Raw genomic sequence first — 14,264 nt, 5'->3', positions numbered from 1 at the left:
ACTTTCCTTGTATTCTGTACAACTACATTGCCCCTGCTAAATACAGTCAGTACTAATGATGCTGGAATGGCACGAGGATCATTTTCATTTACATAACAGACAGTATGTATGTTGAGGTGTGTCCTGTATTGTGAGGTTTAGGCTTTAAGGATGTAGTTGGGTAATGGGGCCCAAATTTTGCGTTCAGTGTTGACTTTGCTGTCTGCGAGTCACTGTTTCTGACGGCCATAATGCTGTTGTCAGGATCCTTGAGTCCTGTTCATTATGGATGAAGTTTTACTTAGAGCTTAGATATTTATAATGGATTTGAGTATCGAAGAGTTGTTAAACAGACAGTATGTTAAACACGAGCTGTGTCCGGCATTGTAACGTTTAGGCCTCAGGGATGTCATTGTTTTTGACAGCTATAATGCTGTTGTCAGGATAATTATGTCTCATGGATGAACGTTCACTTATTGCTGGGTTGCAGGTGACATCACAGCATTCTAAAGGCCTATACTATTATATTGAGGACATTTTTGGTCTTGTATAGAGAGATCAAATTAATTATATATTTTTTTAATAAATGTATTTTCTTTTTAGCTACGATTTGTATAAGTGTAATGCTGTTGGGTCTGATGACATCATCATATTCTAGAACCTGCAACCCAGCAATTGGCCTATATGTATTGAAGAAACACGCCCTCTTAAGTCTATATGAGCAGTAATTCTACATTATCATCTCAACGTATTCTAATTTCCAGTTCATCAAGTTTTTGGATGCAACAACTTTCTCCAACTAAACTCAGACAAAACTGAGATCATTGTTTTGGGCCCACAGACACAAAGACAGTGTTATCAGTCACCTCGAGTCGCTCTCTCTAAAACCAAAAAAATCTTAGATATCTAGGAGTGATCATGGACTCAGACCTGAACTTAAACAGCCACATCAAAGCCAATCATCAGCTTTGTACCATCTGAAAAACATTACTAAGATCAGAGGAATAGAACATCCAGAACGCTGAAGGTTATTAGTGCTTCAGACACGTTAATCTTTAATCCCATTCTCTGCTCACAACCGATATAAAGTCATAAAATGATTTAAAAAGTACTTTCGTCTGACCTATAATCTTGTAAGTGTGACACCATTTATAGACACAGGGTCAAAGGTCATTGAGGTGATGGCCTGTGCACCCATTTTCACCCTTTATTCCTATGAGCCGTCCTTCATTAGATAATGCAGAAGGATGTAAGGATGTAGGATGTAACTGGACATAAACCGCTTTACAGTATCGTGTTCAGGCCATCTAGTGGTGAAACTGTAGACCTTGCTATGAAAATAGTGAACCCTTTTTTTTTCACAATTTCAATACTTGAACTTTTTTTTTTTTACAAAACGTTTCTGTTTTCAACTTTTTATTGTGTAAAAACTTGATTTATTTATCATTCCACTTTAAATGGATGTAGCTACAGTGAGATATTACTGTTTATTAACAATGCTATTACTTGTTACTAATGGCCATTGAGAATATACGTGTATAATATCATAATCATAATAATAATAATAATATAATATCATACATGTAGGGAAGGCTATAGTCTGGCCCGTAAGGAAGGCTCCCCCTACATTTGCTTTGTTAGGGCTTTACTGAGGGACTACTGTAAACCATCAAGAAAGTAGAACACCCTTTATCAACGTATTAATGTTTTATTCTAATTACAATAAAGAGAATATATCAGTCCCTTATTTGTACAAAAATACCTGAAAAGGTTACAATTAATATCAACATTTAGCTATTTACAAATTGAAGCACTGCACATTAAAAGTACAGACACGCTTTTCACACTCTTCATAATAGAAGAGAAAAGATACCATTTTCTTTTTGCTTTCCCTGAAATAAGTCGTACATTAGATGGAATAGAAGCTATAGATAAATGTTTGTTCTTGTCATCCCTATAAATGACATGCACAATATGGTGAGTGGTGTGACAGACATGTACAAATCAATATTAATGGGGCGGCGCATACGTTTGAGCAATTGATGTCTCGGTGTTGACTATTCATTTACTTTCGGTGAATGTTGTATAAATGTTTCGATACAACTGTTCTTTGTTGGGACCCACTGATCTATGTTTCAGCTACAATTTTCAAATGTCTGCTCAGTGATCAATGGTTACCCTAATCTCCAGTCTTCCTCTTATTAAAGATGCATTATGCAACTTTTTTTGTGGGGAAACAGTTGATAATCGTGTATATTTGACCTTTCAATGACCATGTAGGGTTAGCTTAGCCTCTAGGACGCTCCAGGACCAATTGTTTTTAGGGTTTCTGGAAGGTTTTCTGGATGGAATGTATACGTATCCATGGAGACAGATCCATCAGCAGTGAAAACCTATGAGAAACCCTAAAAATATTTGGTCCTGGAGCATCCTAGAAGCCACAGGGATGTCAGGTAAATGTGCATTTTTCTTTTTCATTAAAAGTTGCACAATGCACCTTTAAAGTAGTATTATGCAAAATTGTATCGCAAATGTTTAGGAAGAGCTAGTTTTTCTGTTTTGTCCTGTTTTGGAATGATGCAATGTTAGCACTATGGACACCAGCGTACTTTCGAGCGTCACTTCAGTACAAAGTGTCAAATGATTCCAAGACAGGCATCATGTATCAACAAATGATGATATACTAAACATTTTAAACAATGTATGCTTGGATTTGACAAAAGAAAACTGTCAAACAGCGCTGAGCTTTTTTTTCTTTTCTTTTTTTAACATGTTCAAGTAATCAGTCACATCCAGATAAATAAATACATTTTGCAGAAATAATACTTTAAACATGATTGAGTCCTTGTCATTTTCAACAAATAGTGATGATAGTGCGCAAACTAACTGTAAATGAGTTTCACAACATTAGATCTGCATGTCCTTTCTAAATGTATCAATAGAGAGCCATATTGATCAGTGCCTAAAATGTGTAGATTCATATTGTCTGTTACCGCACTGTTAACTACAGTTGAGAATCAAGAACCTTAGATTAATAGTTTAATTTTGGTTTGTCATTGACAGCTATTATGTAAGATGGACCGGGCATTTTACAGTGTGCCAAACGATTACGTTAAACAACGTGTAGTAGGTAGTTCAAGTTAAGAGGGAAGATTTTATGATTACAACTTCAAGTAGACTTTTTAAGGAATGTAGTGCACAATGGTGTCAAGTTAAGTCTCAATGAATCTCAGCAGTTAACCTGAATGGACAAAGAAATGTGTAAACTTCTGAAAGTTAAAAACCACCAGTTAACAGCTCCCTCTGTCTAATGGTAGTGGTTGCCCATCCCTGTATTCCTCCATTGTTTGTTCAAATCTAACAAGTACCATGTCAATGGTGTTTACCTAATTTATGGCAATACATTTTTTTCACTTGTATATTAATTTCTTCTCCCAATTCATAACTAATCCAGTCAAAAAGTTGTTGTTTTTAACTAAAGGTGCACAACAATTAGGCTGAATATTATGGATGTAAGAAATTAAGTTTCTTAACAAATACAAATTTTCAAAATTGACCAGAACCCCGATTTTCTGTTTCATTAAAAGTAAGTCATAATCATCACAATTGCTTGTGCATCAACTCAAAATCATTCAATTAATTACATGGATGAATACTGCAGATAATGTATCAGCAGAGACCAGAAGATGAGGGCATGCAGACAGTGATCACAAACAGTATTAATAAATCTAAATCAATGGAAAACCTTGTAAATGTTGAAAGATGAATTTTTTTTTTTCTAATGTCATTTAAAAAAAATATTTGTTAATTCTTTCAGTGATACAGATGTTGTTGACTATAAAAAAAAAAACCTTAGGAATCTCCAGTCCCGGACTGGATTTGACTTGTTTTACACGTGCATGACATTAGAGGGCAGTGTGGCATCATCTCAGAGTTTTCACAGAGAAATAAGTCTCCCCCAAAAGGCCACTCCAAGTTCAGTTTTTTGAGTGCAAAAAACAGAAGACAATCAGCTCTTCTTTCTTTTTAGGGGATCTTATGAATTGCTCAGAGAGCAAAGTGGTCCACGCAAAAGCTTGATCTGCTGATTGTCTGCTTGAAGCACAACTTACATTTTAGCTGTGCAAAAACAAAAAAGAAAAAAGTCCAAGCTTATTGGTGACTGTCTGTAGTGAGACTTGTGGAAGATTTTGCATTGAAATTTGTACAAACGTATCCTCAACAATACAATATAAAGAACAACAAATCTATGTAGTTCATTCACCAGCTTCGTAAAAAGTCTGTAACAAAATGAAGAGTGATTTTGTTTCAGGCAAACTGTCACGAGAAGGGCAATTCTGCGGGTGTCATAAGGCCACAACGGTGCACGGGTGTCTGAGTTTGCAAGGCAGCACTCCACGGTTGAGCTGGTAGAATTCCACAAGTTGGATCAGGTCCGTGAATTTGGTCGCCCCATCGTCAAGGCTGAAGAAGACCTGGCCGTCCTCTTCACGCTATGAAACAAAGTGTATAATGAATTTACTGCAACACTGATGCATAATTGGTCAGATAGAGATAAATAAGTGCATACCGGTAGTATCTGGAAATGTTTGATTTTCTGGTGATGGCACAATGTGAGTACAAACGCCTTCGGGTTGCTCTGACTGACTCGTAATAGATACAATCTGCGTAAAATAGAACAGCATTGAAAATCATAATAGTTACTGTTATTGTTACAATGTTCTTCAATATGTAATTCATTTTCAACAAATGCATTTGGCAATACAAGATGGTAATACAACAGTCATTGAAATGTTTATATGTCAGGTGACTTACCCGTCTACTTGACCCTGTTGGTGGACAATACGATGAGATTCTTCTCGAGTTATCCTCCCGTGAAACCACAACTGGGCTATATGTATAACTGAAAGGAAATAAGAATTTTAAACACAGATAACCAGCATGTTTCGATTTAGTTTTCTTTTTTTCTTACCAGAATGTAGTGAGGAGTGGTGTAAGGGACTATGGGAGCCCAATACATTCATCCGCTGAGTCCTCTTCTAAGGGCAACAGAGAAAGAGACAATGTTGGGCTTTTAAATAGTTTTTATTTTATCTGACCTATATTTTGACCAGGATAGCCCCACTGAGATTCAGAATCTCTTTTTCTGGGTAGTCCAGGCCACAAAGAGGAAAAAATATTCATATTTTTAGTTGTACGGTAGTTCATTCTCACCCTCCAGGCTTGCCCCTCTTCCATCGCTGCGCTCTGGGCCTCCACTGGATTGTCGATTACTCGGCCTATCCTCCCTGAGAAATCCATAGCCACAAGAGAGTTTTCTGAAACACTCCTCTAGAGGGAGACAAAGACACACAATTGTTACCAAAAAGGAGCAGAGAGGAGATTGTAGGCACTGGAAGCTGAAACTTACTACAGGTGCAGAGAAGTGCGAGAGTAGAGTTTTCCTTTGTTGAGGAATTTTATAATTCTGGTACAGTACGATTCCATACTGTGAAGGAAAGAGAACATTTCAGTTGTTTAAGTCGCCCCATCCCCGTGTCCGACAGTAGAACATTTTGGATTGACTATTGCAGGTAAAAGTAAAATGCACAGTTTACATCATTATACAAAAGAATCATGCAAGAATATTTTACTAACTGCCATGCCTTTTAATTGAACTGAATATTTTGCAATGAGCTTATAGGTTGTGTTTATGTGACATCACAGCATTCTGAAGAGCCTATAGTTTAAAATTGAGGTGTAGGGCAACTGAAATTACATGATGGTAACTATGGTAACTGCAGATTTGTTTGTCTTAGTTTTTGGTTAATATCTCAGTCACTACTGGATCACATAAAACAAAAACTGTTTCAAAGTTAATTTTCTCCTCTGTCAGCACATATAAACTAATGTCTAATTATTGTCTCTGAAAGGGGTCCAAAAGTGGACACAATATTAAAAAAAATGAGAGTAATGAAAGGACTTTCAGCCATAAAAATAATGTGGCAGGTTTCTGAATCCAATCACATCAAGTACTGATGACGAAAGACATTTGTAAATTTTTCGCTTTGGAGATTTTTTGCAAATTCTCCCATAGAGTTGTATTGGCCCCTGCCCTCCACCTGACATTATGACATCATCACATTCTAAAACGTGAACGCCACCTATTATTACAACATCAGAGAAAACCTGCACTAACAATAGTTACTTTTCAGTAATACCCTTATACATGTACATGCAAAAATAAGCATACAATATACCTTAAAAATTCTGAAGGCAGTCATCCAACAGGTCCTACCCTGTTCATCCTCCGCACAGAACATCCTCATGTCCTTTAGCTCCCCTCTGCATTTATTGGGCTGTCATTCAAATTCAAAGACACGTGTTATTTGATATATATTGTTTTCTAGTCACAGTGTCAGCCACATAATGGCAGTGGGTGGCAGTAATACAGTGGGTTCAGGAAGTATTAATAATGCTCTATTTATACCTATATAATTATGGCGTGATTAAGTGTGATTGGAAACATTTCTTAATTGATCCAAGCCGTCTTACCTTGATGCAGAAGCCAAAGTCTGTGGGGGCGCTGTGCGGTTTTTTACTTGAAATAACAGTGAAGATGTTACTGTCGTCGAGGTCTGCTAGACACTGGAGATGCCTGGGCTCCTAGAGACAAAAATAAAAAGTTACCATTTAGACCAAAAAGCCATGAGGTTTGGTACAATTATAAGACAGGCATGGCCACAGAAACAAAAGTAAAGAACTACCGTATATGGAGAATAATATGAAGGATAACAGGGTATATGATGGTTGAATGAGTATACCTTTGAGGTTCCTTTTGTTGAGCAGTAAAGACCAGAACGTCGTAAAAACATGTAGACTTTCTTCCACGACTTTCTGCCCATTTCCTTCACATACAAATATCCCTGGACCTCCGGACAACTACTGGTTGCTAAAAAGTTCTGCAAGACAGAGAAGGCAAAACACACATTGATGTTAACGTCCCATATGTGCAGTAACACTGTGCTTCTATACAAGCTTCACTTTACTCTGCAATTGCTAATCATAGCAACTTAACTCAATCTAAGAACTAAAGATTTATTTTTGTTTTATTCTCCTCTATTGTTAGGGATTTATAGATTATGGAAAGAGCATTTACCCCTAAAACTGAAGATCGTTGGCACTATTATGTCAACCAGTACAAAAATATCAAATGCCTTGGTAGACGTCCAATTTTGTAATTACTGTAAATGTAGATAGTGTCTTTCTTTGTTCCTAAACACATTCTTACTTTTGCAAAATAGGGTATCTGGCACACAAAATAATTACACTTGGAGCAGTGTCTGTAATCAACGCTGATATTCCGCATTCCACACTGACAAAAAATCCATGAATACGAAGCCTTTTGTTATGTAACACTCAGCCAACATAGAACGAACATGCAGAACATCCTCACTGACTGACTGTCGCCAGAGCTGAAATCATGTCATAGGGTTTCTGAAGAGTTCCAAGTTTGTGGTGTATCACACCATGAAGTGTTAGGTTAACTTATTAGAGCTGATTTGAGATCTGGGGGCTTGTGGCTTGAAACTAAACTGTTCCAGAGATGCTCCAGTATTAAAGGCACATGTTTCTGAGTGTTTTGGAAACTTTAGCAACAATGGCCACATGCGTGCACGTTTTTTCCCCCTTTCACAGAATACATATTTATTCGCACACCATACAAAGGAGAAGACAAGTGTTTTTTGTGTATATTAGAAGCGCTGCACCTTGTCATTTTTCCAAAGTCAGAACATCCGGATGAGATAACAGCACATTGCGTCAGATTTTGAACAAATCTGTCTTTTATCACGACTTATGTATTAAATTGTCAGTTGTTGTACAATCTCATTCCTAACTTTCTTAACCTCTTACCCCCTTACCTTGACTGAGCACATTTTCTCCAGTTCTACTTTACCCAAATCTTAAAGCTTCTTGAAAAAAAAAACTGTCAAAATAGCCTCAAAAACAAGGATGAAAACCCAACAAAAAAGCATCCAAAAAGCAACAAAAAAATGTCAGATAAAAATAAAAAAGAGCCAAAAAAAGAGATGAAAACACAAAACAAATAAAAAGCTTCAAAAAATGTGACAACAAAAAGATGACAACGCGACAAAAAAGTTACACTCAGTTTTGTAGGTCTTAGCTTTCAAATGAGACGTCATACTGGCCAATAGGCTGTAAGGGATCCTGCAAGAAGCCTTTAAATTTGGGCAAAGCCGAACCGGAGAAAATGTGCTCGGTTAAAGTGGGGGTTAAAAGGATCACTTTCGAAGCACATTTTTATCACTTACAGAGAGAAGTACTGTTATAGTAATGTAAACAATATAGGGCCTTTCACTCACTGCATTTTTGTCTGGCATATACATTTAGGCAGTGTGAGCGTTCCGCTGTTCAAACACTAGTTTACAAAAGTCCTGCATGTTCTACTTGAGAAGGCGACCCCATTCTTCGCTCATACCGACCGGTGCATGTGCAGAGACAGTGGTGTCAACAGTGGATCAACACTAGTTATTACTGTGTGCTCTGACGAGACACGGCGTCTAAGGGTCAGAGGGGGAGGCCTGTCAGCAGGATTGAGCAGTGAGCGGCTGTTGCTGACAGGCACATAAAGTAAGCTCCGAGTGTGCGTCAAGAGGAGAGAGGGAAAAGGGTGCGAGGATGTGTGCACACCTGTAAGAGCTGAGACGGAGGGATCGTACGATTTGTCTCCTGGCACCACGCGACCATTTGCTCGGGGAAAAATGACTGTAAAACAAGAAGAAAAAGACGTCGCTTAGGGAGGATGGTTTGAAATAAAAAAAGGAATATGGCTACTCTATGTAAAGGTTTAGTACAATACAGTAGAAAAGTTATTAATCTTGTTAAAAGGTCATTTTCTTCATAATAAATAAGGGTAGTGTGTCTTTTTCTTTAAAACTTTGTAGTAAAGAGAAAAAACATTTAGCCATCACTCATCGGCCTCAAAACAACACAATGTACTGAATTCCTTTGTATGTTACAGTAACGTATTTGAGCAGTGACGTGGCATGTTAATAAGTGTGTTTAAAGGAGCACTTACCAAAGGGTTTCTGAAAAATTCATATTTGGCATAGTTCTTCCTGAAGACAAATCTGCTGTCGCTGCTCAACGCCGCCTGGACTTGAACCACCAACTCATGATCCTCGAGACAGCGCTCTAAAAGACAAAAAAAAAAAACACACCATCAATATCAAGCATAGTCTTTATAAATTACACCTCATCCTACACACCTTTGAGAACAGAAAACTATTAATTTGCTCATTTTGTTTTACTTTGTTTAGCATTTATGTTACTTTATTTCCTCCTGTAAAGCCACGTGTTCAAACTCAGACTCAGATTTAGACAACTTTGCTCATATAATCTTTCTTTCCTAATTGTGATAGCCTTGTTTCCTGCCCATCTATAGAGAACTGTAAACAATACATTATATATACTGTACAGTTGAATTTTAATTTTGATTTCTGAAGGATGTTCTTGAAGGTTTAAGGCTTGGACGCTGGATAAGTCCAAGGCTCCTCTGTCAATGATAGTAAAGGCGCGTGTGATTCACCAAAGATCTGTCCTTGCCAGAATGTGTCAGACTTCTACGCAATTTCTCAAACTGGCCATGACTCACCGCCTCATTTTACGACTTGAAACCTACTTTTAAAAAAACAGTGTAGAGCAAAAATGCCTCTCTTGTAGATTTCCCCCCCCCTGCTAAATATTCATTTTCACACAAAAAAAGAAAGAAAAAAAAAGAAAAAAAAAGAAAAAAAAGAAAAAAAGAAAATGACCTATTCCATTGTTCAGCTTTTGGAAATAATATACTGTAATTTCTTATACAATAATAATATTACATTGAGGAAATAATCACATTTTTCATTGACCATTGTCTGATATCAAAGAGTGAGAATTACGCTAAATCATATTAAATCTTTGCAGTGTGGCATGTGATTAAAAGTGAGGAAAAAACTGCTCATATTCATGTTTGCTCAACCTTTTAAGAAACAAATAAATAAAAGATCCGCACAACTTCGTCGCTCCAAAGCTTATTTTAATGCTCACCAGACAGTGACGTTTCGGGCCTTAGCCCTTCTTCAGACTTGTCTGAAGAAGGGCTAAGGCCCGAAACGTCACTGTCTGGTGAGCATTAAAATAAGCTTTGGAGCGACGAAGTTGTGCGGATCTTTTATTTATTTGTTTCTGTTACACTTTCCATTTTTTGATCCTGCACACTTATTTAGAACTGTGGATGTGCGTGCCTTCACCCACACGCTCAACCTTTTAACACAGTCACGATTCATTCATTTGCACTGGGTCTTTGGGGGCCTGTTCAGTGACTCACTGATGGTCGTGACTACTTCTGAGTGCCAATGTTGTGAATCGTTCCGGGCTAACAAGCGCAGGTCAGGGTTACTCCTCCCAGAAAGGGCCACTCAAGTCCCACTCACATATTTAACAAAGCAGCAGGCTATGGACCAAAATAGGACTCTTAATTCAAATGTACTATTGTTTAAGGAGTCATTTATTTACAATAACAAGGGCCTTTATAACCATGGCTCCCTGCTCAGTTATCGCGTCAGTCCTAAGCCTGGATACATGTGCAAGTACATTTGAACAGGTGGTGTAAAACCTTAAAACAGAAGGACAATTATTTTTGATTAGAATAACATGTATTTCAAATGCATTTCCTCTGATGCTGCTAACCCGACCCTCTTCTCTCTGACGGAGCAGAAGAAGCTCTGATTGCCTTGGATTGGAGGTTTTGTAATCCCCCCCCCCCATCTTCCCACTTGTATTACCCCCAGAGGGACTACGAAAAGCATTTTTTAAGGTAAACAAGTTACTTAGTATTGCTTTAAAGTCATGGACAGTTTCTGTGAGCAGGAAAACTTGAAAAGCCATCATGTCAACCCTTATCACAAGAGTCAAAATACTTAGTTATATTATGATATGTAATACTAGCATAAACATATTACAGTATATGTATATACCTTTCTGACTATACAGAAAAAGATGTTAGGCATTCATTTGGGCATCACATCTTATTTACTGGAAGTAATAAAGATAAAGATAAAATGTAATAAACGGTTGGGAGCTAAAAAGATTACGGTTGCTTTACAGGTGCACCAGAATGAAATAAGGGCTGTAATACAATAGTCAGTAACTCCGAGCCAAAAATGATGTCATTCACAACATGCCGGACCTAACTGTACTTGGCAGAGCATCGTTGGCACAAAGAATGAGAAATGTAACCGCATCATGATGGATCGCCTCAAAACCCAATCCTAATTTCTGACTCAAAATATTCCTCTTGAGATGTCCTGATTATTATTCTAAGAAAATGTAAAAATCAAGGCCTTAGCGGGAGAAAATTCTCCCAAGCATAATCGTTGCATTAATTTTCCAGGCACGCCCTTCTCTTTGACACATGTGAACATAGCCTTGTCCTCCGTAAGTGGGTTATAATTGCTTTCTGCTCCGGGAAAATCAACTGCCAACTTTAAGACACTGTCAGACTTTACGAAGACTTTCTTCCATGAGAGTGTGACTCTGAAAGAAATATGCAGTCTAAAGCAACACAATGTTATCCCAAGCTCATTTCTGTCTAAGATGAAATTTACAGAAGATTTAGATAATGGATCTGCAGTAAAACAAAAGAACATACTGTGTGTGCTGGACACCGCGCTGGTCTCCACAATTTGACTCTACTCTAGTGTGTGCTGAACGTCTGGAGAATAATTTTTGTGAGATGTGGGTCTGCAGTAAAACTTTACAAGTGAAAGCACCTGTGTATGGCCAGGCCTGTCCAAAGGTGTGCTTATGTTAACACAAGTCTGCATCTCATGTGAATTTTTGGTCTTTACCTAGTCCGAGCAGCGGGTGGTGCTCCACAAGTGCCCAACTGTTGTCATCCACACAATGGCTTTTGTAGACCAGGAGTTGGCACAGGTCCCGGGCTGTCATGTCAGCTGGGATCTCCACTACTTTGCCCATGCCGTCCTCACTGAAGATCTTCACAATCTACAACACAACAAGGTTCTATTTTAAAAAGAAACTTCTTAGATCAGAAATTATATATATTTTTTCATACCAAAATCAATTATCTTTGACCTTGTCTTTTCACTATTACAAGCTAATGGTTGGGTGAAGCCAGCAATTTACTTCAAACGCAAGCATAGTATTTATTATATAGTGCCCCTTACACTGTGCCATAGAGAGACCTGTAATTACTGCACACAATAGAAAAAACACACACTTAAGACTATGTAGCAATTGTGGCATTAAAAATCACAGGCACGCATTTCTTAAAGCAACTTGTTGGTGTAATATAGAAGCAAATATACAGGTGTGTGTAAACTGTGTCTGAGCTAAATACAGAGATACAAGTGCTTGCGTGCAAGGGAAAGACAGTGGTTAAGTAACTCTCTCTGCTCAAGCTCAATTATATGTCAGAAACTAGAAGGCGCAATAATCTCAAGATGATATTTTTGGGATGTTCAGTTTAGAGTTCAATCTACTTTGTGTACGAGGCGGCACATCTGCTGCGGACGGATAAACCCATACTTAAAATCTCATTAATAACGGGTGAGAGGAGATTTTGAGAGGAGTATAATCACTTTGAACACATGCAATGACTCTACGTTGTAAGGCTTATTTATACAGAAGAGAACAAACAGCACTTGACCCATTAATATACATTTTGGTGTTGGCTTTAATCGCTTTCTTGGGGACTCGAATAGTCAAATCGCAATGAATGAGCTACAGAGAAAACTGGAGCAGCCTACTTATCCCGCAGAAGAATCCAAGCAAGCTAAGCCTACACATATAATATGCACTCTTCCCACAGAATGCATTATGACAAAGAATATTCTGTTCCTCGCCAATGGAACAAAATGCACTAAGCAGGCCCATGCACAGATCCAAAAATGATAGCAAAGCCTTCCCATTCAAACCCGATGGCAAATCCAACTCTCGCAAACACAAGCCACACATGAGTAGTGTTTCATCTCGGTCAATGCAATCATTTTACAAGATCATATGGCAAGAAACAGCATTTCATTGAACAAGAGCGTCTTACCTCCACGGCCCGCAATAGGCAGCATTCCGGGGAACACGAAGGCATTTTTTGGAGCGCGCCTTGCTCCCCCTACTCAGACACACTGGCTTTCGAGCACAGTTAAAAAACCCTCTTAAACACCTTTCAAACCCCCAGGACAAAAATATCGCTGCTTTTTTTTCTTCTTTTTTTAAGGTATCCCACAGATGACAGTTGTGCTACCTGCCAGACCTACAACCCAGAAACCAGTCAGTCTATGATTGTATGTAGGCCAGTAAAAGAAAAAGCCTGTGTGACCTACTGCTATCCCAGGACAGTGCGCTGCCAGCAGGTACAGAGCTACCAGTGCCGACTCTAGTCTGACAACTATCTTTCCCTCTCTCTCTTTCGGTCTCTTTTTCTTCTTCCCTCCTCTCTCTCCCCCTCTCTCTCTCCCTCTCTCTCTCTCTCACAAAGGGTTACAGCCTCAGCTACAGGCTTCAAGGCACACTGAATCAAACCACACGGCGGGCGACCAATCAGAAGGCTGGAGCGGGCTGATGTAATCATTCCCACACACACACACGCACACACACACACACACCGGTAGACACACAGACGCACAGTCATGCACAGACACAGCCAACTTTTTCAGCCCTCTTGAAAGCTCTCCACTTGAGTTTCTCTTTCGCACAGAGCTGGAACTGCTTAAAGTGAGAGGGGCTGTTTGGCTCGGGAAGGCACAGTGTGGGATGAAACGTACAATTGTTTGTCAATTATGTTTTCAAACTATGACTGAAGTTTTTTTTTTTTTTTTTTTAACACACCATCTTCTTTCCTTCTCTGCATTATTCACAATTTCCCCTTTACAGATTAGAAACTTCTGTACTCCTTACCTATTGTATGAAAGAACTTGTGTAGAATTATGTGGAAAGGTGAGGCTTGATGTGTAATCCAGGAATTATACCCAGTTCCACAGAAGGAAGGAGGAAATAGCAGTGTAAGTGGAAGCACCCAAAAAGCGGGAAGCTGTGAAGGGAGGAGGGAAGAAATGAGAGAGAGAAAAAGAGGTGGGTGAGTCATTGGAAGTGGGTGTGCGAGAGAGAGAGAGAGAGAGAGAGAGAGAGAGAGAGAGAGAGGGAGAGGGAGAGAGACAGACAGGGGAAGTCTGGTGACACACAACAGCAGAATGTGGAGTATGAATGCTTCCTACTGTTAACTACAT

General features: G+C 38.7%; 1 protein-coding gene across 1 annotated transcript in view; it reads right to left on the bottom strand.

Annotated features, from left to right (window-relative positions):
- Positions 1 to 2,439: 2,439 nt before the first annotated feature.
- The window catches only part of LOC306967222 (growth factor receptor-bound protein 10-like), a 42,569-nt gene continuing 30,744 nt past the window's right edge, over positions 2,440 to 14,264 (bottom strand). Inside the window, exons 6-17 of the mRNA XM_079562152.1 lie at positions 11,868 to 12,024; positions 9,059 to 9,174; positions 8,671 to 8,745; positions 6,783 to 6,920; positions 6,514 to 6,624; positions 6,219 to 6,317; positions 5,390 to 5,467; positions 5,194 to 5,310; positions 4,952 to 5,018; positions 4,795 to 4,882; positions 4,550 to 4,643; positions 2,440 to 4,472 (exon numbers count right to left, since the gene is read on the bottom strand). Of these exons, the coding sequence (XP_079418278.1) occupies positions 4,326 to 4,472; positions 4,550 to 4,643; positions 4,795 to 4,882; positions 4,952 to 5,018; positions 5,194 to 5,310; positions 5,390 to 5,467; positions 6,219 to 6,317; positions 6,514 to 6,624; positions 6,783 to 6,920; positions 8,671 to 8,745; positions 9,059 to 9,174; positions 11,868 to 12,024 (1,287 nt within the window). The 3' untranslated portion in view covers positions 2,440 to 4,325. The remainder of the gene's footprint in view (positions 4,473 to 4,549; positions 4,644 to 4,794; positions 4,883 to 4,951; positions 5,019 to 5,193; positions 5,311 to 5,389; positions 5,468 to 6,218; positions 6,318 to 6,513; positions 6,625 to 6,782; positions 6,921 to 8,670; positions 8,746 to 9,058; positions 9,175 to 11,867; positions 12,025 to 14,264) is intronic.

Source organism: Gobius niger (genome assembly GCF_951799975.1).
Source record: "Gobius niger genome assembly, chromosome: 8".
Taxonomy (NCBI): domain Eukaryota; kingdom Metazoa; phylum Chordata; class Actinopteri; order Gobiiformes; family Gobiidae; genus Gobius; species Gobius niger.
Note: the sequence above shows the minus strand (reverse complement) of the source record. Positions and strands in the feature narration are given on the sequence as shown.